Raw genomic sequence first — 21,716 nt, 5'->3', positions numbered from 1 at the left:
AAAACATACAAATGGCTAACAGACACATGACAAAATGTCCAAAATCATTAGCCATTAGGGAAATCAAATCAAAACCACATTGAGATACCACCTTACACCAGTTAGAATGGCGAAAATGGACAAGGCAAGAAACAACAAATATTGGAGAGGATGTGGAGAAAGGGGAACCCTCTTCCACTGTTGGTGGGAATGCAAGTTGGTACAGCCACTTTGGAAAACAGTGTGGAGGTCCCTCAAAAAGTTAAAAATAGAGCTACCCTATGACCCAGCAATTGCACTACTGGGTATTTACCCCAAAGGTACAGAGGTAGTGAAAAGAAGGGCCATATGCACCCCAATGTTCATAGCAGCATTGTCCACAATAGCTAAATTGTGGAAGGAGCAGAGATGCCCTTCAACAGATGAATGGATAAAGAAGATGTGGTCCATATATACAATGGAATATTACTCAGCCATCAGAAACAACGATTATCCAACATTACAGCAACATGGACGGGACTGGAGGAGATTACGCTAAGTGAAATAAGTCAAGCAGAGAAAGACAATTATATGGTTTCACACATTTATGGAACATAAGAAATAGCAGGGAGATCGGTAGGAGAAGGAAGGGAAGAATGAAGGGGGGAACAGAAGGGGGAATGAAACACAAAAGACTATGGGCTCTGGGAAACAAACTGAGGGCTTTGGGGGGGGGTGGTGGTGGATTGGGATAGGCCGGTGATGGGTATTAAGGAGGGCACATATTACATGAAGCACTGGGTATTATATGCAAACAATGAATCATGGAACACTACATCAAAAACTAAGGATGTACTGTATGGTAACTAACATAACACAATAAAAAATTTTAAAAATAAAAAAATAAAATAAATAAATAAAGAATCCTATTTGGAAAAAAAAAGTCATATTCTGAGGCACTATGGGGTTAAGACTTAAACATATGAATTTTGGGGGGTACACAAATGAACCCTTCACACTCTGTAACTAACACCCACTAACACTGTGCCAAGTTACTTAACCTATTCTTTGTCCTGATTTTCTCACCTATAAAATGGGGATGATAATGATAATGTTTACATTATGGATTGTTGTGAGGATTACATAATTGAATATGTTAAAGTACTTAGTATGGTTCCCAGCAAGAAGCACACACTCAAAAACTCAGTTTATATCACTGAGCAGCTATTTCTGAGAAAATGGTCCATAGAAAAGTAATTATTTTAAAATCAAACACTAACAATTTTAAAATCCAAGCTCCTTAAATGCCAGTTCCTGGATATTTTAAAAATACAAGGCTTAGAAGCATATCAATTTTGTTCTGTAGTTTGGATCAATATTGGGCACAATACTTTGCGTTACAAATTTTCTCATGTTAATCAGGCAAATGGTAATGACCAAAATATTGTACAATATTTTAACACACTGAAAGTTTGGACACAGCACTAAACAATTCACTAAAAATCAAATGTCTTGTAAAGCAAAGATTAGTTCAGGCCACCTATACATTTACTTGTCTTCTATACTGCAGAATGACAGCTTTCATAACAAGGGATGTTTCAAATCGTACTTAGATAAAAGCAAACAAATTATCCTTTTGGGAGACTGGCTTCATGACTCTATTAAAATATGCCCCCTAAATTAATAATACTCTATTGAAGGTAGTAGCAAAAATGATGCCTAATTTTCCTTCTGTGAACCTGCAAACTCTATAGACTCTAAGTATATAAACCTGTATTTACTTCATAATTAAGTTTCTAGTGTAAGGGCTAAATTTTTTATTATTTTTTAATTATTTTCAGTTAACCAGTATATAGTACATCATAAGTTTTGATACAGTGTTCAATGATTCATTAGTTGCGTATAATACCCAGTGCTCATCACAACACACGCTCTCCTTAATAATACCCATCACCCAGTTACCCCATCCTCCCACCCCCCTCCCTATGGTCAACTAATCTTTGACAAAGCAGGAAAGAACATCCAATGGAAAAAAGACAGTCTCTTCAATAAATGGTGCTGGAAAAACTGGACAACCACATGCAGAAGAATGAAACTAGTCCATTCTCTTACTCCATACACAAAGATAAACTCAAAATGGATAAAAGACCTCAATGTGAGACAGGAATCCATCAAAATCCTAGAGCAGAACATAGGCAATAACCTCTTTGACATTGGCTGCAGCAACTTCCTTCAAGACACGTCTCTAAAGGCAAAGGAAACAAAAGCAAAAATGAACTTTTCGGACTTCATTAAGGTAAAAAGCTTTTGCACAGCAAAGGGAACAGTCAACAAAACTAAGAGGCAATCCACGGAATGGGAGAAGATATTTTCAAATGACATTACAGATAAAGGACTGGTATCCAAAATCTATAAAGAACTTCTCAAACTCAACACCCAAAAAACAAATAATCCAGTCAAGAAACAGGCAGAAGACATGAACAGACACTTCTCCAAAGAAGACATACAAATGGCTAACAGACACATGAAAAAATGTTCAACATCACTAGCCATCAGGGAAATACAAATCAAAAGCACAATGAAATACCAGCTTATACCAGTTAGAATGGACAAATTACCAAGATAGGAAACAACAAGTGTTGGCAGGGATGTGGAGAAAGGGGAACTCTCTTACATTCTTGGTGAGAATGCAAGCTGGTACAGCCACTCTGGAAAACAGTATGGAGGTTCCTCAAGACGTTAAAAATAGAGCTACCCTACAACCCAACAATTGCACTACTAGGTATTTGCCCCAAAGATATAGATGTAGTAAAAAAAAAAGGGGGGGCACATGCACCCCAATGTTCATAGCAGCAATGTCCACAATAGCCAAACTGTGGAAGGAGCTGAGATGCCCTTCAACAGATGAATGGATAAAGAAGATGTGGTATACACATACAATGGAATATTACTCAGCCATCCTAAAGGATCAATACCCACCATTTGTATTTACATGAATGGAACCGGAGGGGATTATGCTAGGTGAAATAAGTCAATCGGAGAAAGACAATTATCGTATGGTTTCACTCATATGTGGAACATAAGGAATAGTGGAGGACTGCAGGGGAAGGGAGGGAAAGCTAAATGGGAAGAAATGAGAGAGAGAGACAAACCATGAGAGACTCTGGGCTCCAGGAAACAAACTGAGGGTTACAGAAGAGCTAAAAAAAATTTTTTAAGTTATTTGGATAATTATATCACATGACCAGTGATTAGACATGTGCTGTTTTGGTTACCATTATTCATTCCACTTGTTTTAATGACAGCATTTTTTTAATTTTTAAAAAATTTTTCTAAAAATTTAATTTCAGTTAACATATAGTGTATTATTAGTTTCGGAGGTAGAGTTCAGTGATTCATCAGTCTTATACAATACCCAATGCTCATTATATCACATGCGCTTCTTAATGTCCACCACCCAGTTGCTCCATCCCCCTATTCTGTTCCACTGATCTATGTGTCTATTTTTGTGCCAATACCATACTGTCTTGATAACTGCAGCCTTGTAATAGAGCTTGAAGTCCAGCACTGTGACATCACCAGCTTTGGTTTTCTTTTTCAACATTCCTTTGACTCTTTGGGGTCTCTTCTGGTTCCATACAAATTTTAGGATTATTTGTTCCAGCTCTGTGGAAAAAGTTGATGGTATTTTGATAGGAATTTCATTGAATGTACAGGTTGCTCTAGGTAGCACAGACATTTTGCAATATTTGTTCTTCCAATCCATGAACATGGAATGTGTTTCCATTTCTTTGTGTCTTCCTCAATTTCTTTCATGACTGTTCTATAGTTTTCTGAGTACAGATCCTTTGCCTCTTTGGTTACGTTTATTCCTAGGTATTTTATGCGTTTTGGTGCAACTGTAAATGGGAAAGACTCCTTAATTTCTCTTTCTTCTGTCTCATCGTTAGTATATAGAAATCCAACTGATTTTTGTGCATTGATTTTATATCATGCCACATTGCTGAATTCCTGTATGAGTTCAAGCAATTTTGGGGTGGAGTCTTTTGGGTTTTCTACATAAAGTATATCATTTGTGAAGAGTGAGAGTTTGACTTCTTCTTTGCCAATTCGGATGCCTTTTATTTCTTTTTGTTGTCTGATTGCTGAGGCTAGGACATCTAGTATTATGTTGAACAACAGTGGTGATAGTGGACATCCCTGTCGTGTTCCTGACCTTAGTGACAGCATTTTTAAGAAATTAGTTGTCCCACATAGTGTCCTGTCATGGTAATGTTGTCAATCAAAGGGTTCTACTCTTTCAATGATGCTGGTGTTCATGTCACAATCAAGGCCAATCGGACTCTTGCAAGGATAAGATTTTTAGCTGAATAATAAAACCACAGGGGGAAAAAAAAGGCTGAAATCAATTCAACCCAATGAGGCTAATAATTCCTGATGCCTATATCCCAGGTGCTGCCTTGGTTCCTATCTTCTTCTAAAGTTTGTTTTCTAGGATTCTTTGATTCTGTGGATTATCCAACATCTTTAAAATTTCTTTTCTGCTTATTTTAGCTAACTTTAATTCCTACTGCTTGCAAACAAAGAACTAGAATGGATGTTGATGGGGATCTCTAAGTTGGGGTTTCTCAAACCATTTCCATCTAAATTTTGTCGGGTACTTATTAGAAATAAATAGTCTTAAACTGTACCTCAAACACTAAATCCAATTCATTGATGGTAGGCTCATCAATCTGTCACTTGAACAAGCTCTGCAGCAATTCTTCAATAGCCGCTATGCTAGGTCTGATTTAAAGGAAAATGAAAAGTAACCCATGTGGAGGAGCACCAGGAACTGAAGACTCAAAGTATTCAGCTTCTCATTTGGTACTTAAGTCATCATTATTGCTCATTAATCAAGACTGCTTATACAGATGGCTTAAACATATCAAGACAAATTAGTAAACAGAGAAACAAATAATAAATAATAAATAGCAACAAAAATATATAAAGAAAATGAAAATAAAAATATCATTAAATTCATACTATTAACTGCTAATAAAAAAAAAAGTTGTATAATCCAGGAACTTTTTTTAAAAGTAGGCTCCATGTCCAACATAGGGCTTGAACTCAGTACCCTGAGATTAAGAATCACATGCTCTACCAACTGAGCCAGCCAGGCAGCCCATCCAGGGATTCTTTATAAAGATTTTTTTTCCAAACAATCCTTCTATTCTTTTAAAACAAATTATCATTATTTTATTAGAGATATAGGTCCAGTGATTTTAAACATTTTCAAGACATTAATATTAAGAAACAATATTTAAATTTAATATCTTTGCATTTTTAATACTGTAGATGTTACTTGAAATTCTCCTTCCCATTTAGAAAGTACACTGATCTAACAGGCTTAAGATCTGCTTTCTTTTCTTTTGTAGTTACTAATTTGGTCTATCAGCTTTGCCAAGTAACTTAACGTCCATATAAATTCTATTAGTAAAATAAGTGCAGTAATTTATGCTGCTTACTCACCTTAGAGAGGTGGAATACAAGAGATGAAGTAATAGAATTTAATTAATATACATAGTTGAAAAGCATTTGGTCTTTTTCTTTATTTTTCCTAGTATGTCAAATCCTCCATCAACTGGAGATACATTTTTATATGTGCGTTAATGGGAGAGACTGCTGAATGTAAAACATGCTTGAGTTTTTCAGAGAAATATCCTCTTTAAGCACAAAGATGCTATCCATTTATTTTGAACTTAAATTAGAACTGATTTTCCTAATAACTACAGGCTCAAGCAGGTTATATTTGGAATACTTAATGTAATATGAACTGAAATACAGTCAAAAAGATAAAAATGTACCCGCACTTTAAATTTATAGTTCTTTTCATTACGGCACTAAAATGAGATACTTGGAATTATGTGAACCATTGCACGCTAGTGAAAAAAAGTTTATAGAGCAAATAGCATTGTGTTTCAGGCTGTGCATGTGTGTAGACAGAGTGGAAATATCTGCTAACAGGTTATAAGAGTTACAGTAATAGCTAAGTAAGCTATTTTTAAGCTTTTACATGAAATATAGTAACTCAAGCTTAACATATTTATTTCAAATATATTCCATTTCCTATGTATGACAGCCATAAGCATTTAATACAGGATTTCTTTTTTTTTTAAAGATTTATTTATTTTAGAGAGAGCAAGTGGGAGGAGGGGCAGAAGGAGAGAATCTTCACATGGACTCCCTGCTGAGCGCGAAGCCCCAGGCAAGGCTTTATCTCAAGACCCATGAGATCATGACCTGAGCCAAAAGGAAGAGTTGGATGCTCAACTAACTGAGCCACTCAGGCACCCCTTAATACAGGATTTCAATCATCAAATCACCATGTTGGAAAGAACAAGGTGACAGGAAGCAGACGCTATCTTTATTTCCCCACGAGATTAGAAGGATAGCTCTCACACTGCAATGGACTACCATATACTTAGTTTTAAGAAGAAATAGACGTTAATTGCCAATATGCTTAAAAATTATCAATAGTTTCCAAGAACAGGAGAGCAAGCAAATGACCACACCTCTCTTCCTTTGAGTACTTCTGAAGGACACAAGACTCCTTCTAATCCAGCTATTTCTAGTAGGGTTTTATTAGAAAGGGAGCATCACACAGTGCTTAAGGGCACAGATTACTGACAGGAATTAAACAGCCTAGAGTAAAAGGAAATAACTGTATTTAATTGTATTCCTTTCTTTTTGTACTATGTGGACTCTTTTTCCCCTCATAAATTCGCCAAAACTGAAAGCAATGATGCCACCACTCCATCAAGTGTTTTTAAAAAGGGACATTTATAACTTTTAAGCAATATTATTCTTGATAAACAAATGACAATTATTAGCCTAAGAGAAAGTGGTGTGCATGCCACAGTGTGCCCTCTTTTATAACCACTATAAAGCTGGGCTGGGATAGTTTGCAACCTCCAAAACATAGCCAAAAATATAATCTGAGTCTGAAGCTTTGCTTATGAGATGATGCAGGGATCTATTTCCTGACCCTGGTAATCCCAACCAGTTTGTACGAATCATTATTATTATTATTATTATTATTATTATTATTATTATTATTATTACTATTATTTTACATTTTCTCCAAATCTGGAAATGTTGCCATTCAAAATATACCCTTGCTAGAGAGTCATTTGTCAGTGATAGCATGTGATCAAATTAATCCTCTGGTTGCTAAAAATCAGAGAGCATGTAAAGTCAGCTCTTGGCTGGATATCAGGCAGCAGGGAGAAAATAGGATTGGTGGCTGTCACTGCAAAATGTGTTTGAAAACTCAGCATGATGGAGCTATAGGGGTGTTAGGAAATCATATAGTGTTTATCATCCAGGAAAAAGGGGGTGAAGGCAAACAGAGCCCTCTTCCTTCATTTCTGCTAAGATATTCCCCATTTTCACTTCGGCTAGAAACTATAGCCAAATCCCTGACTTTAGGGCTTATTTCCATGAGCAAAGAACAGGTGGCCAATCTATTGTATGCACTCATAAAAGTGAAAGTGAAGCTAGTGTGTTTAAAGCATACAAAACAAGATTCCATTTTCCTTTTACTTCTCTAAAATCCATTTCTTATACATTTGATCTGTATTCCCTGATAAGAGAAATAGCACACATGGCAAACACAGGAAGTGTTGTTTCTTTCCTTTTCTAAATTCTTTGCCCTCTATGAATTTTCTGTGGGAATGCTGTTATGTTAGATGGATCCATGCTGCCTCCTCTGAAGGGATTAGAAACTCATTTAGGACTAGATGGGAAGAAAATTCCTGACCCAGCTGCTGTTCTTAACTGCCTACAAGGATAGGGCCAAGTTCCTGGGGAACCTCATTTAGCTGAATAGCTAAACCTTGTATCTTCAGGAATTTATTTTGGGGGGTGGTGGTGACCTAACTGTTCTTCTCTCCTCAGACAATTTTTACTTCTATTTTCCATTCTCATTTTTCTGGAGTAAAACAGATTTTGATAAAATTGTGGTGAAGATGGGGGGATCCGTTTAGACCTCAGTCATGCAAACAACTTCAGCTAGAAGGGCGGTCACCATTATTTTTAAACTGCCCTCTTGACTACTCTCAACTGACCTCAGATTCTCCATTGGTCTGTTTCTCTTGTAAGCCTTCTTTTCTGATTCTCCTACCATATCTCCCACATTCTCTTTAGTAGTGAAACAAGCTTTTCCATTCTCCCACACAGAGGAATTTGGGACTCCTGTTGATTCACATGCCCTCATTCAAGAAGTTTTTCCAAATAAAGGAAGTTAAGTCTCTATAAAGATTCTCCTATTTGGGGGCATTTACTTTGATTCCAATTTTTCAGTTTTATAAATAAAACCGAGAAAAAAATTGTCGTATATAAATGTTAGCCTGTCTTGATGCATTTCCCTAGAATCTAAATTCATGAAAGTAGAATTAATGGATCTGAGTGTATGAATATGTTTCAATATTCTGCTTAATTGCTTTCTAGAAAATTTTATATCTTCAAAAGAAATGTTTGTTGTCATAAAATCCTCAGAGGCATCATATACTAACCTGAAGCCATAACATATCTAGAAAATACAGTTAAATAGGATGTGCAAAGATTCTCCACACATTAAAAAAAAAAAGAACTCAGAAAATTAACTGAGGAAAAGATCAATAGACATAATTCCATAAAACTGTAAACTCCTTCAAAAATATTAACTGTTGAGAAATGAGAGCTGGGGAAGGAAAACTTCTTGCTTTTAGCTAAATATCTAGCCTCAGCTCTTATTCAAATTCTTAGCCCCCTTTCAACAGTTTCCTAGCCTTTTCCACCCAAGGAGAAGTTTTTTAGAGCTAGACAATATTAGGAGATTGTATATGTACGTGTGGATTCAAGATAAAGTCACACTTGCAGTAAATACACATGAACCTGCTTTTGTGTCAGCCTCACTCCATTCCATAAACATTCCTCTGCCTGAGCCTACCTTTCACTTGCCCTCTTTTCCGACTATACGTAGGTAAGTATCCGCCACTCTTGTGCATGCGTGCAACATTGATCAATGTGTGCATGAATCTTCAGAAGCAAATCTTAGAGGAAAAGGAATGGCAAGCCGGGGAATTTGGGAGGTTAAAGCCAATCTTGATATCCAAACAGTAATACACTTATTTAATGACAACTTAAGGGAAATACTTGGAAGTTAACATGACATGTGTAAACAGCATATAAAGAACTTAGACATAACAAAAAATCATAATCATTCCAATTTAACAGCTAAGAGATAAATTAAACATAACCAATGCACATGGAATAGTTCCCATTTTTACACTGAAATGGAATTAAGTAAAATTTTTGAGTTGGAAGTTGAGAGCAACTGCACTGAACAGAATCATCTTGGACTTGGGGAATTAATATATCAGGAACAAATATATTAAAGAGGAAATTTGTGGGTTTTTTCCTTAGTTTTACAGGTACCATATAAGCTTTGTAAATTCCGGTACCACATCAGGAATAGAACTTTCCACCAAGCTAGTGGTGCATTTGGAGAATGGGATTCATGTTATAAGCATTATGTGTGTGTGGTGCAGTGTATATAAAGCCATACTCTTTAACAATGAAGATATTAAGCCTCGAAAAATATCATCAATGTAGTAGAGTCTGGCAAAAAGTCAGATTCCAACAGCCTAGGTTAATCATCTTTCATGGGAAAAAATATTTTAAAGACTTATGATATATACTCTGGCATAGAATTAAAATAATTTTTGTGACACAGCTGTAACCATATTCCAGGTATCACATAATGACTCTTTTAAGGAGAAGAAATATATTAAACCAATTATAGTATGTCTTAAAAAGATATTTATTTTCATCAGATAGAAATAATGCCTGCACCAGCATGTTGTAATAATAACAACAATAAACATAGATGCATGCAAAGATATAGGTAATCCATTAGATTTATTGGCAGATCTCTAATTTTTTCAATTAATCAATTAAAATCCCATTTGTAAAGAGATCTGTAATCATTTCAATTATTTTTTTTAAGTACACCTTTATATTGGAGGGAGGATGAGAACCATAAAACGTTAGATTTGAAAATAAGAATATTATTGTAATTTAGGAACTAAATTGATAGTTTTCAGAGCTTTTGACATTCTAAATGTACAAATCTAAATGTCAACAGCTAATCATGGATAATCTGCTATTGATTTTTCTCTGTTTAAAAATATCAAGTTCTGGCAGCAATTTCTATCTCTATGTGTTTCTACGGGCACATTTTTCAAATATAAAATACAGGATCGATCAAACAGCAATTTACCTAATTTCTCAAGACAGATATTAAGGAATACCAGCATTTTCAAAGTTATGAAACACTGCTAAAAACATTTAACAGAGTTAGAAAAGAGAATTATAATAAAATAAGAAATTAACATGGTAGGAGATGGCAAGAACCAGTAGAAAGATTTTAATTTTTAAATTAAATATAATGTAAACCATACACGTATTGCCAATTCTACCTTCTTCTAAAGGTAAAATATCCAGTAGACAAAATCACATAAAATCCATTAAAATTTAGATTTTGTGGGGTTTTCTTGGTAAAAGCAGCTACCATCATTAAATATATTTTTTAAAGAACCGGATAAAACTTTTCAAGAAAAAGCCAAGTTGTACCACTTACTTCAAAGTTCTATTTTCAATGTAAGACATTACTTTCTTGGATATTTACTTTGTATTTACATGCAGAATAAACTTTATTCTTTAAGCACAGAATATTCAACGTAACTTAAAAATTGAGGTCTCTGAAGGAGTTATTCATTTTAATTCTCTTATTAAATGTTTCATATATTCAGGATGATGAATCCTGATAAATGTGAGGCTCATTTTCATTTTCCATGTGTAACTCAAGATTTGTTTACAAAATTTTATGTTATTTCCCTTCATTTTATCTTTGCAATAATATATTGCTGACGTTTAACTGTCAGGAACATATCTTCCATTTCATAACACTGCCCTAAAGGTCAGGAGGCAGATCTTACTTATCTTATTTCTGGCAGTCACACAAAGTCATGGCCAATATACTGAATGAATATTTGTTCTCAGTGTCTCCATATATTAATTCATACAACAGTACTTTTATCTTTTCATCTCTGTAAACAATAGTACATAGATGTGAACTTATCTATGCAACAACTAATCCATATTACTTTGATATATAAATTAACATTTTAATTATTCACTGACATAGAAATAGCCTAATTAAACCTTAGTCTTTCAGAACTTCCTGGCAATGACTTGCCTTTGTATTTTCTGTGCCCAGCACAGTGAAAAAAAAAAAATTGTATCAATATATTTCATTTAAAAATTGGATGAATGTATTCTTATTGTTGGACTAGTTTGAGAATTCTAGAAAAAATACATAAACAAACCATATAGATTAAGAAATGAAGTGTTTATATCTAAGTAATAAAAATAAAAATGAACTAATAAAAAACCCAAAGGTAACTATTGCTATATTGCAATGAAAAAGAATTTGAGAACTTTATTATAGAAACAGGCTAACAATTTTAACTGATTTTAAGGCTTGGTTGCATTTTTAGGAAAAAAAGAAACTTCATTTAGCTTTAATAAGCATGTTAAAACTTTAGAAATCTAACCTTTAAAATAAATTCTTAAATTTTAATTCTGCTTTACTAGGTAATAGAGTTCTTGAAAAAACAATGCATACATAGATTTCTGATCATAAACTAGTGAATATTATAAAGATTCTTACACATCTAATTTTTATTAAAGAACCAAACTGATATTTTTAATAACCTGGATGAACTACAGTTTTTCTAACCTATAAAATGAAGTTATTATACTATAACAATGTAAGACAGTAAGTTATTGTACCTACCATAAGTACCTTTTTGCTCTAATATAGTGTCATAAGTATAACAATAAAATTAGAGCAAGTTAATTTTTACTTATTTTGAGCTATATTAAGCAATATATTTTACCAACAATATATACTTCTGAAATTTTGGGTTTCTTTTTCAGAAAAAATTGAGATCTCTTTCTGACTGGCCCCTCCCTCAACTGTCCATATAAAATAGCCAAGGTAAGAGTGAAACTTCCTCACTAAACGTTCTAGTATCCTAAAATTGTCCTATTACACTCTTGGTTTTTCGGTGAGATATACTAATTGTTAAGAAGCAGACCAATGTATAGATTTTATTTAATTTTGGAAACTGACAAAACTCTTATGATTTTGTAAAATGCTATCTACTAGTTTGCTCAGCTATTTCCTGTCATACTTAATGGCAACTACAAATTATTTTCACTTGCATTCACAAAATAAACATTATCTAAGTATTCCTTAAATCCAGAGGGCATGTGGAAGGAAATTTGCAGTTTTGGGTTTAAGTTTTAGCTAAGATTCTCATCAATGGATACTTCCATGCTTGCAGAGATCAAGGAATCTTAAACCAGAATTTTATGCAAGATATGTAATGAGAGACTCCTTTACCAAACAGGTTCAATTTTTAATAGTACCCTAATTCAGCTCTTTCTTCTAGCTCTATTTTTCTTTCATTTTGATATCTGTACAGCTACCTAGCAACTGCATCATATTTATAAGTAAATTTCAGTTATCTAAACTATCAATTTTTAGGATAACATTTATTGGTCTCTGCACATTTTAAATTCTCTATACATTTAATTTCTATTATCTTCAGCAATATTAAAATATCATTTGTCAGCAACACAAGGAACAAATTTCTGCCTTTTAAAGTAAAATTAAAGTGATATTAAGATATAATTCAACTCAAATTTAGGGCAATCGTTTATTAGTTTCTGATAATTCTTATCTGGAATACATAAATGTAATGCCTTTTCATTTCTTAGTACACAAAGTATTTATCTTCATTAAATTGCTTAAAGTATACCTATTAATAATCATCATAGATAGGCAAATTTTGATATGTTGATTTTTTAAAAAATTGTGGGCAAATGTTTTTCATTCTAGATATTATTCCTTATGTACTAAGAAAGTGTTTCTCATTGCAGTATTCATGTACCACAAAATATAAGTATCATAATACATTATAGCCAACCTTAAAGAAAATATAATTATCCTACTGTTATTTTTAATTTAACATAATAAATGAATAAGTAATGTATATATTTACACATATGCTTACTTTTTATCAGCTCCAGATATTCACAAAGATACTTAACGTTATAATAGAAAAATAACATTAATTATTTCCACCTCCTGAACATCCAGTTTTTAAGGAGCTGTTATCTTATATCTCCCATGATCAGAAAGTAAGTATGACTTTTACACCTAAAGTTATGAAATGAAATAGGAGGAAGAGCGATGACTTCTCATTTATAACCAAGAACAGGTCATCAAACAGGCCAACAGCTAGAGGACTCAGCTGTATCTTAAGAAAGTAGCTAAATGTATTTTTCAGGACATGGACTGAAAATACACACTTTAACCTCAATTCTTAACTACAAAGTTCAATTAAAAGGTATGCTTGTTGCTTTTTCATACTGGAAACTTGCATCTTCAACATAAATTAGGTTTTAATAATTAATCCACCTTAAATAAACACATCAAAATATGCTAATCTAATATCTTTTGAACAAAAGCTCACTCCACATGTCAGTCCATGGAAAGCCATTACATATGTGAAATATATTTTGTACCCTGAATATATTTTTAAGATTCACATTTATGTTTTCTCTTCATATAATTAAATATATACCCATCATAAAAAATTGGAAGATTCTTGTGAAACAATTCTAAATAAAATGCATAAAAGGTTGGTAGTATTTCTTTTCTCCCTTCCTTCTCTTTCATAATCCCATTTACTGTAAAATTATTAATCTTATAAAAATCATCAAGTAATTAAAGATGATTCAAGGATATACAAACATCAACAGACCAGACTGATTTTCTAAAGAACAGACTGTATGATAATCATCATTGTAGCCTCAGAACCTAGCATAATTCCTAAAATGCTTAATATGCAATTGTTGAGTGACTTAACTTTGAAATAAAATGTAATATTAGATATTACTTTGAAATAAGTGGTACATAAATGTTCTATATTATGAGGTCTTATCATCAGTACTGTTATATATTATCACATACCAAATGTGTTTTAAAGTTTTTCTACTTGATTTTGTATCTAATTTTAAGGAAACAAATTTTTCTTGCCAGATCTGGAAAGAGACTGGAAACTCATTATTGGATCATATCTTCCAGGAAGGAAACTTCTCCTTGAACCCTTACATATGGTAAGTACACTACCTATCAAACAATAGGCCTTCGATAAATACATGTTTAAGAGTGGATGTTTCCATTCAGTTTTAGAATATCTACCATTGAAAACTGAAGTTGTAGATTCCATAAGAAGTCAAAACGTTTATCAAACAGAAATAACTATAAAAATAGCATTTTTCAGAACATTCTAAGCACTAAAGTAAAATGTAAGATTTACTATTTTGAATGTATATTTTAAAATATCTAGAAATGTTTAAATGAAGAGTATAAATTTGCTAAGTATACAGTAAGTATATGATTGTTAAGTTAGGACTTTCTATGCTTCTATATGTTTAATAATGGCACTCAATATTATTAAAAGACAACTCGAAGTAATGGTAATTAACTAGTCAGGGAAATCTTTTAAATGACATGAAATTTACTATTATTTAGTGGAAGGCCTGTTCCCTCATTTCTGCCCCCAAGAATGTCATATAACCTAAAAATCTCATTTTCTGTGTCTCTTAGAAACTTCTGAACATAGGTTTCCCTTCATTTTAACAAAATGCAGACAAAAAAAGACTAATGGAAAATATCTGAAACACGCCTATTTTAGATCTAGTATCACTTAGATTTTTTTTGTTTCCAATACCAATAATCTGATCCTAACAAAGAAGAATAAAACTGGTGCATAAGCCAAACTTCTAAATATTGCTCTTTTTAGCTAAAAACTAGATTCTGTTGGGTTACTATACTGCTTTGTGAAGATGTCCCCACTCACTTGTGCCATTATCGTCTCTTGACAAGAAATAACTATATATGGAAAGTTACGTCAGAAATGCATTAACAAATGTCATTTGATCCCATATGAATGTACATTATGTACAACCACTTGAAATAGCAAAACCGTACTATTAAGATTATATTTCAAATCATGGTTGGAGCTGAATAAAGTAGAAAATGGGTATTTCACTCCATCCTTCATATCCCACATCAATTATCAGTACTTATAGCAAGGTAATTTTTACGGGGAGTAATAAAAAACTTGTTTGGGACCCACAGGGGAAAAATGATATAAATGTTGAGTATCTACTTTTACTTCTCTGTAAAGATAAGATGGTCCCATATACTCTACTTCCCAAGTATACCTCCAATCCATCTTTTTTTCTCCACCTCTGCTACCACTACTCTAAGCCAGGCCAACATAATCCCTCTCCTGAACAACTGCAAGACTCCTAATTCTACTCTTGCCATCTTCCAATTACCTTTTTGCTCACTAGCCATAATGCTCTTAAAAATGAAAATTGGTTAAAATCTCTCAACAGTTTCCCATTTTACCTAGAATAATATTAAAACACAACTCCTTACCATGACTCCTTTTCTTTTCTGTGGGATCTGGTTCCTAACCATTTTTCAAACCTTACATTATGTTACTCTCTTCCGTGTTCAGTAAGCTCCAGTCACACTGTACACATTTCTTCAAATGTGTCGAGCTCATTTCCCTTCAAGATCACTGCCCAGGCAGTTCCCTATACCGAGAATGCAATTCTTCCCAATCTAGGATCAGCTTTCTCCTCCCTAGAATGTGGCTCAAATGTCACCTCCCACTCTAGTGAAATTGCAAATTGACCAAAATGCGATAGGCCCAGCATATCAAATATGTTGCACACATTAAATATGCATTTTTATTTTAAAAAAAGAACATGATAGGTGTATAAACAATTTAATCCTATGTATAAGTTTAGTTTAATTATAATTGACTGTACTGTGGGAAAGTCAACTCATTTTGATTACTTAACTATATGTATTGATCTCCACCATATTTATATTCCCCAAAAAGTGTTGAGTCAAAGACAAGGAAAAAACTTCTATTACTGCTAGAGTCTGGTTGATGTACAGGATAAAAATACAATCTATTCTTTCACCATTTGGGACAAAGGCAGTATGTAGTCAGAAGTACTCAGGTGTGTGAAGAGAGAGACTGACTGAGACATGGTGCCTGTGATGGGGAAAAAGGATTGGGAGAAGGAATACAAGAAATCTATAATGCTTTTTGTACTAGTTTATACGACAATGATGAGTGAAGAAACAAAAGGATTTCTACTCTATTTTTCTTAACATTTAATTTTGTAACAGAAAAGTAAAGGAAATTCATACAGAAAAGTTGGAAAATATAAAAAAATTAAAAGATGTAAACATTAATTTTGTCTTATACCTTAGATATATATTTTTCCTCTTAAGAATATCCAAATAAAACTGCTTTATTCATGTTACTTCTGGTTTGAAGAAGAGATTCTTAAAGAACACTGTATAATTTTTGCACATTAAAAAGTTTTTAGATATACTTTTATCCCAAACCCAGAGCAAACAATACTTACAGGATCAATTTATATCAATGACATTTTATCTTTCTACGTTGAGTACTAATTATAATGACTAATTGTACAATGACTTATTAATTTGTAAATATATGATAAAACTACCTTGTAGGTTATTTTTATACCTATAGTTAATTAAGAAGGCATGTGATTACAATCTCTTGCACTTTTACAACTATGAATAGTTTATCCCTAAAAATTTTATCTTAGTGAAATGTCTTTTAGAAATATACTTTATAAATCATCCAGTTTCTCTCATTTAGCAAAGTTTTTAATATTTTCAGTAAAGTTCACTTGAACTTTCTGAAAAATTTTCAATTAGTCCCTTTCTATAAATATAAGAACAATATTTAGTTTTACAATTCATGAACAATACTTATGGAAGTTGAACTAATTTTAGGCTATGAATTTTATTAAGGAGATATTTTTCTGCTCAGGTATGCTAACCTGTATTCACATACAACTCAGTAGATTTTACATTCAATTCATTCAAATTAATAAATTCAATGAAACTAACAAGTCAGACTACTGTTCTTCTTGTTTACTTAATTTGCCCTGAGTTCCATGGAAAAACACCAAAAGATCAATTCACACAATGTTGGTAATAAAATGAGTTCACTAGACTCTTGTATGCAAACCATATTTTGCTTGAATGAATTATTTTAGTATCTGATTATTTTTGGAAACATGACCTGAACAAATAAATCAACTCTTTTAGGCTATACAGTATTATTTGCTAAAGCAGAGTATCTTTGAATAAATGGACCCCTGGTGGCTACCAACCACTGTAATTGATATACATGGTTACTTACATATGAAACAAGATTATGCTTTATATTCACCTAAATGTGCAGTACAGAAATAAAAGCTTATATAGAGAGAAGGTAAAATCTGTTATTTTTAAATGAAAATTGGCAACACTTAATAAATATTGTGGTTTTAAATAGAGGGAAAATTAATGGAATAAGAGAAATTTGAACACAAATCATGTTTTCACTTAATCAGATGAAGTGATCTAGGAAGCAACTCTACTTTCTGATCGATTCAAGGAGGTTTAGGTAATAGGAAGAAAGAGTCAAATTGATTTATTTTGTCTTTACAGTGCAGAGTTCAGAGCCAGTTAAAGGACAAGAGATGCTTCCTATAGTCAACTTACTCTCAGTACCTTGTTAAGCACCATGTTAAAAATGAGGTAGTTCACTTTTTTATCATTATCATCATTTTACCCTGCCTAAGTATGGAAAACAGGAGAGGGGAAGAAGGTAATCTATTCATTTCAACCATGAAGGATTTTATATAATTTGGTAAAAACAGGTAAATAACATTAAAAAATTTGTGAATATCCTTAATCAGAAAACAAGTTATATAAAAATGAAATTTTACCCTCAAATTTGAAAACTAAAACATAAATTCCATTAACTCTTAAGACAAGTTACTAGGAAAATAAATGCTATCTCCTAAAATTAAATAGTAATCATATTACTAATACTTACTATCATGTGTATACCAAATGTAATTTATATTTTACATTATTTTTATATTGTATACACACTATAATACCCCATGTTTTCAATGTTTAAAAATCGGTAAGGTATGTTTTGATTCATGTTATTTATGAAACTACAAACTAAGAAAATATCTCCAACGTGTTAATAATAATGTTCTGAAGTTTGACATTTTATTAACCATTAGTGTGATGATTTCAGTATTCAAAAGTTATCCCAAAATATCATAAGGCATAATTTCTAATCACTATGAGTTCAGGCTGTATAAAGCATTTTATAAGCAATCATTTGTGCCAATAAAAATATCTGAGCATATTTTCTCTACATTCTTGTGCTGAAGAACTCCTCGAAATTTTACCCAACTTAGCCTTTAGGTACTATATTAGTCAAGCGTAATCTTATGCATAGCTTGTGTTTCCATTACAATAATGAGAACTCAAATTGAGAGTTTAAGTGGTCTATCTTTAATGATCCTACTTCATGAATGGGTAAACTGAGTAATATTCATTCACAGACATTAAATTAAGCTAATTGATAAAAACACACAAATTATATATATTTGGTAAATATTTTAGGTAAGATGTCTTTAAAAAGTATGGAAAAGTCATTACAATAAACAAATAAAAATTATTGCAAGAGGTTAACAAATAACTCCTCTATGCCCTTAAATTTAATATGAATATGTGAAAGGTCATACTTTAACACTTGACACATTTTGGTAGAATGACACTTTAGTCGTTTGGAGATTCTGATACGTGTTTTACTTATGTAAGTTTCCCCAGGGCCTAGGATGGTAAGTGGTATATCATAGACACTTAGTGAGAAACTAAATGTTGATTTAGGGAAATTATTGCATGGAAATAACTGTTAAAGATTTCTAGTAAACAACTCTCTTTTTAATGAGGCTACTAAAGAGATGTGTATTAACATACTAAATACTAACATATAGCACAATATAAATGTTTGACTTTCTGATTATTAAAACTTGTTTTTCTCTCCCTGCAAAAAAAAGTGCAAGTAAATAATTTTATGTTATCTTTTACAATCTTCTATTTTCACAGAGGTATATTAAGTAACTACCCCTTCAATATGTAATGCCAATAGCCCTTGAAAACAGATGAGGAATGTGTGTGTGGAGGTAATACACCACCACAGGCAAGTATGGCACTTTGGGTGGCACTTATTTGATATATCTTCTAAGGCATGAGAGTTATGTATGATTTCCAAATTTACATATGCATTTGTGATTGCAATCTGGCAGGAAAAAAAAACCACACAAATAATTAGGGAAAAGGTACCAGCTGTATAAATAAGAACTGAATACTGATTCTGAATAATTATCTTTCCAAGTAAAATAAAATGGTCATACGTTTATGACAAAAAAGAAGGGTGTGTTGTTTTACTTGCCTTCTCCTTTAACCTTCTCATCCTCACAAAGCAAGTGCACACTTCCATGTCATCTGACCTCCATTTTTATATCTGCAAATTATTTCGAGGACTTACATATTAAATGGTAACTATAAAGTTTTACATTTGAGGTCTTTAGAAAAGTGTGACATAACAGGTGACATATTGATGGTCATCACAGCGCCAATGAGAGCATCCAGCCAGGTACATGCTGGAAAACTTTTATGGTTGTTCGCCGCTTAGTTCAAGAAATTTAGATTATGCAGGTGATATTTTTATAGATCCTTAAATATTCGTAGCAGAAATCCAGTAAGATATGTCTTATAAAGATTGTTGAATAGAAATAAAATGTTCAAGAATTCCCAGTGCTTCCCATTCGGTAAACCTGATTCACTTTTCACATACTATTCAGTTTCACTTTACCACTTTACCTATTGAAACAAAGTCTTCTTCCTAAGAAAAAAATGTGTCAGTGACTCGACTTTATGAATAGGATATTCACAACTTGGAAATTCACACTTAACGTTTGTCTCCCCGCGCCCCACCCCCACCCCTACCATCTCAAGAAAGAAACCACAAAAATCTGGGCATCTGGTCCAGGAATAATTTCAAACAAGTCCACATTCGGTCTGGATGGGGTAAGGTGGCTGCGGCTGGGCGAGGGCAGCATAGCTACCGCAGGCAAAAGGTTGGTATCTGGTCACAGAGTACAGCGGAGCTATGTGCTTTCATGAAGGCAAGTGAGAACCTACATGTTACCGTGCTGTGAGCAACCGCGAAGAGCCAGAAGTCCATTAAACCCGTGCCACAGAGCCTGACCTCCTGTGGAGACAGCGCCGCGGGGAGCGGTCCCGCGACCGCGAGCGGTGGGACCCAACTGCTGCTGATGCCCACGCATCCGTTTAAAGACATATGGGAGCCAAAGGGACCGCAACTCCTGAGGTCGCCTGTCCAGGCGCTCTAGTAAGGGGACATTCTCGACCTTTCCTGTGGTGAGCCCGGGGAAGCCTACCCCGGGACGAAGTTACCTGGAGGCAACCAATGCACCGGTCCTCAGAGCACCGGCCTCCTCCCGCCCCCACCCCCTTCTCCGCCCTGTCCCTTACCTTGGTTGTTGGAGACGTGACTGCAGTCGCCTGGCCAAGCTGTCAGCAAAGGCAAGAAGAAACCAAATTGCAAAAGAAATTCCCGGACTTCGCAGCCCCCCATGACTCTCCCCGGCTCTCTTCTTCTCTCACTTAAAGAGAAGTGACAGCAGCGGGGCCAGGTGTTTTGCGTAGGGTAGGGGTCCCGGTCCACGTCTTCTTCCTCCGCCTCTTCCTCCTCCACCCGGTCCGCAGGAGGTGTCCCGGGGCGCCCCCCGCGCGAGGCCCCGGGGGCAGGGCACGAAGGTCCAGGCTGCCCAGGTGCAGGCGCAGCTGCTTCGGAGGAGGACGCTGCCTGCGGCGCCAGGGAGCTCCTGGCTGCTGTAAGCGAGCGGAATTGCATCCACCACCGTGTCCCGCTCGCGCGAGGACTATTCACTTGGGCCCGGGAGAGCGCGCGCGCAGGAGCGAGCTCGGGCTGTGGTTTGGGGGAGGGGAGCGAGGGGCGGAGGAGGGCGCCTCACGGGGGGAGTAGGGGGAGGGACGACCAGGTGCGGCGGGCAGTTCAGGCGGCCCGAGCGCCTCTCCGGACTGAGGTGGGCACTTGGAGAGCCAAAAGAAGAGGCACAGCAGCTGTGAAGCGGCGGGGGAACCGCGGGCTCTCCTCCGGCCGGTGTGGCCAGAGCCGAGCAAACGAGGTGGCTCCGCGGGGTCGCGAGTGGTCCGAGCGAGCTACGTACGGGCTGCGCCCCCAGCCCCTCGCCTAGGTGGCGACGACAGCTGCTTGCACAGCGGACACTTCCAACTCCGCCGCGTGAGCGGTGCGCCTCGGCCTTGGCAGCCGCTTTCGGAGCATCTCTGAGGCCGGACTTAGTCCCCCAAACACTTTGCTCCCCATTTCCCGGCAGCAGCGCCGAGCGCTTTAGGGCTAGTCAGCCCCTGACACCGCTTCCCTCTGACTTCATATTTCCGCCGCTGGAGGGGGTGAGTGCTGTGGCCAAGCGCTCCCGGTCTGGGGCGAGCCTGGCAGCGGCCGCCAACCTAACCACTCCACAGCTCGGATGGCCCAAACTTGCCCACGAGGGCGAGCGCGTCAACTTTGTGGCCGCCTCCGCTGCTTCGAGTCCTAGTAAATCAAAAAGAG

General features: G+C 35.2%; 1 protein-coding gene across 1 annotated transcript in view; it reads right to left on the bottom strand.

Annotated features, from left to right (window-relative positions):
* EPHA6 (EPH receptor A6) overlaps nucleotides 1-20,975 on the bottom strand; it is an 829,344-nt gene extending 808,369 nt beyond the window's left edge. The window contains exon 1 of the mRNA XM_040621133.1: nucleotides 20,594-20,975. Within this exon, the coding sequence (XP_040477067.1) occupies nucleotides 20,594-20,975 (382 nt within the window). The remainder of the gene's footprint in view (nucleotides 1-20,593) is intronic.
* Between the last annotated feature and the right edge of the window lie 741 nt (nucleotides 20,976-21,716).

Source organism: Ursus maritimus, unplaced genomic scaffold (genome assembly GCF_017311325.1).
Source record: "Ursus maritimus isolate PB19 unplaced genomic scaffold, ASM1731132v1 scaffold_4, whole genome shotgun sequence".
Classification (NCBI taxonomy): Eukaryota; Metazoa; Chordata; class Mammalia; order Carnivora; family Ursidae; genus Ursus; species Ursus maritimus.
This window is presented reverse-complemented; position numbering and strand designations above follow the sequence as displayed.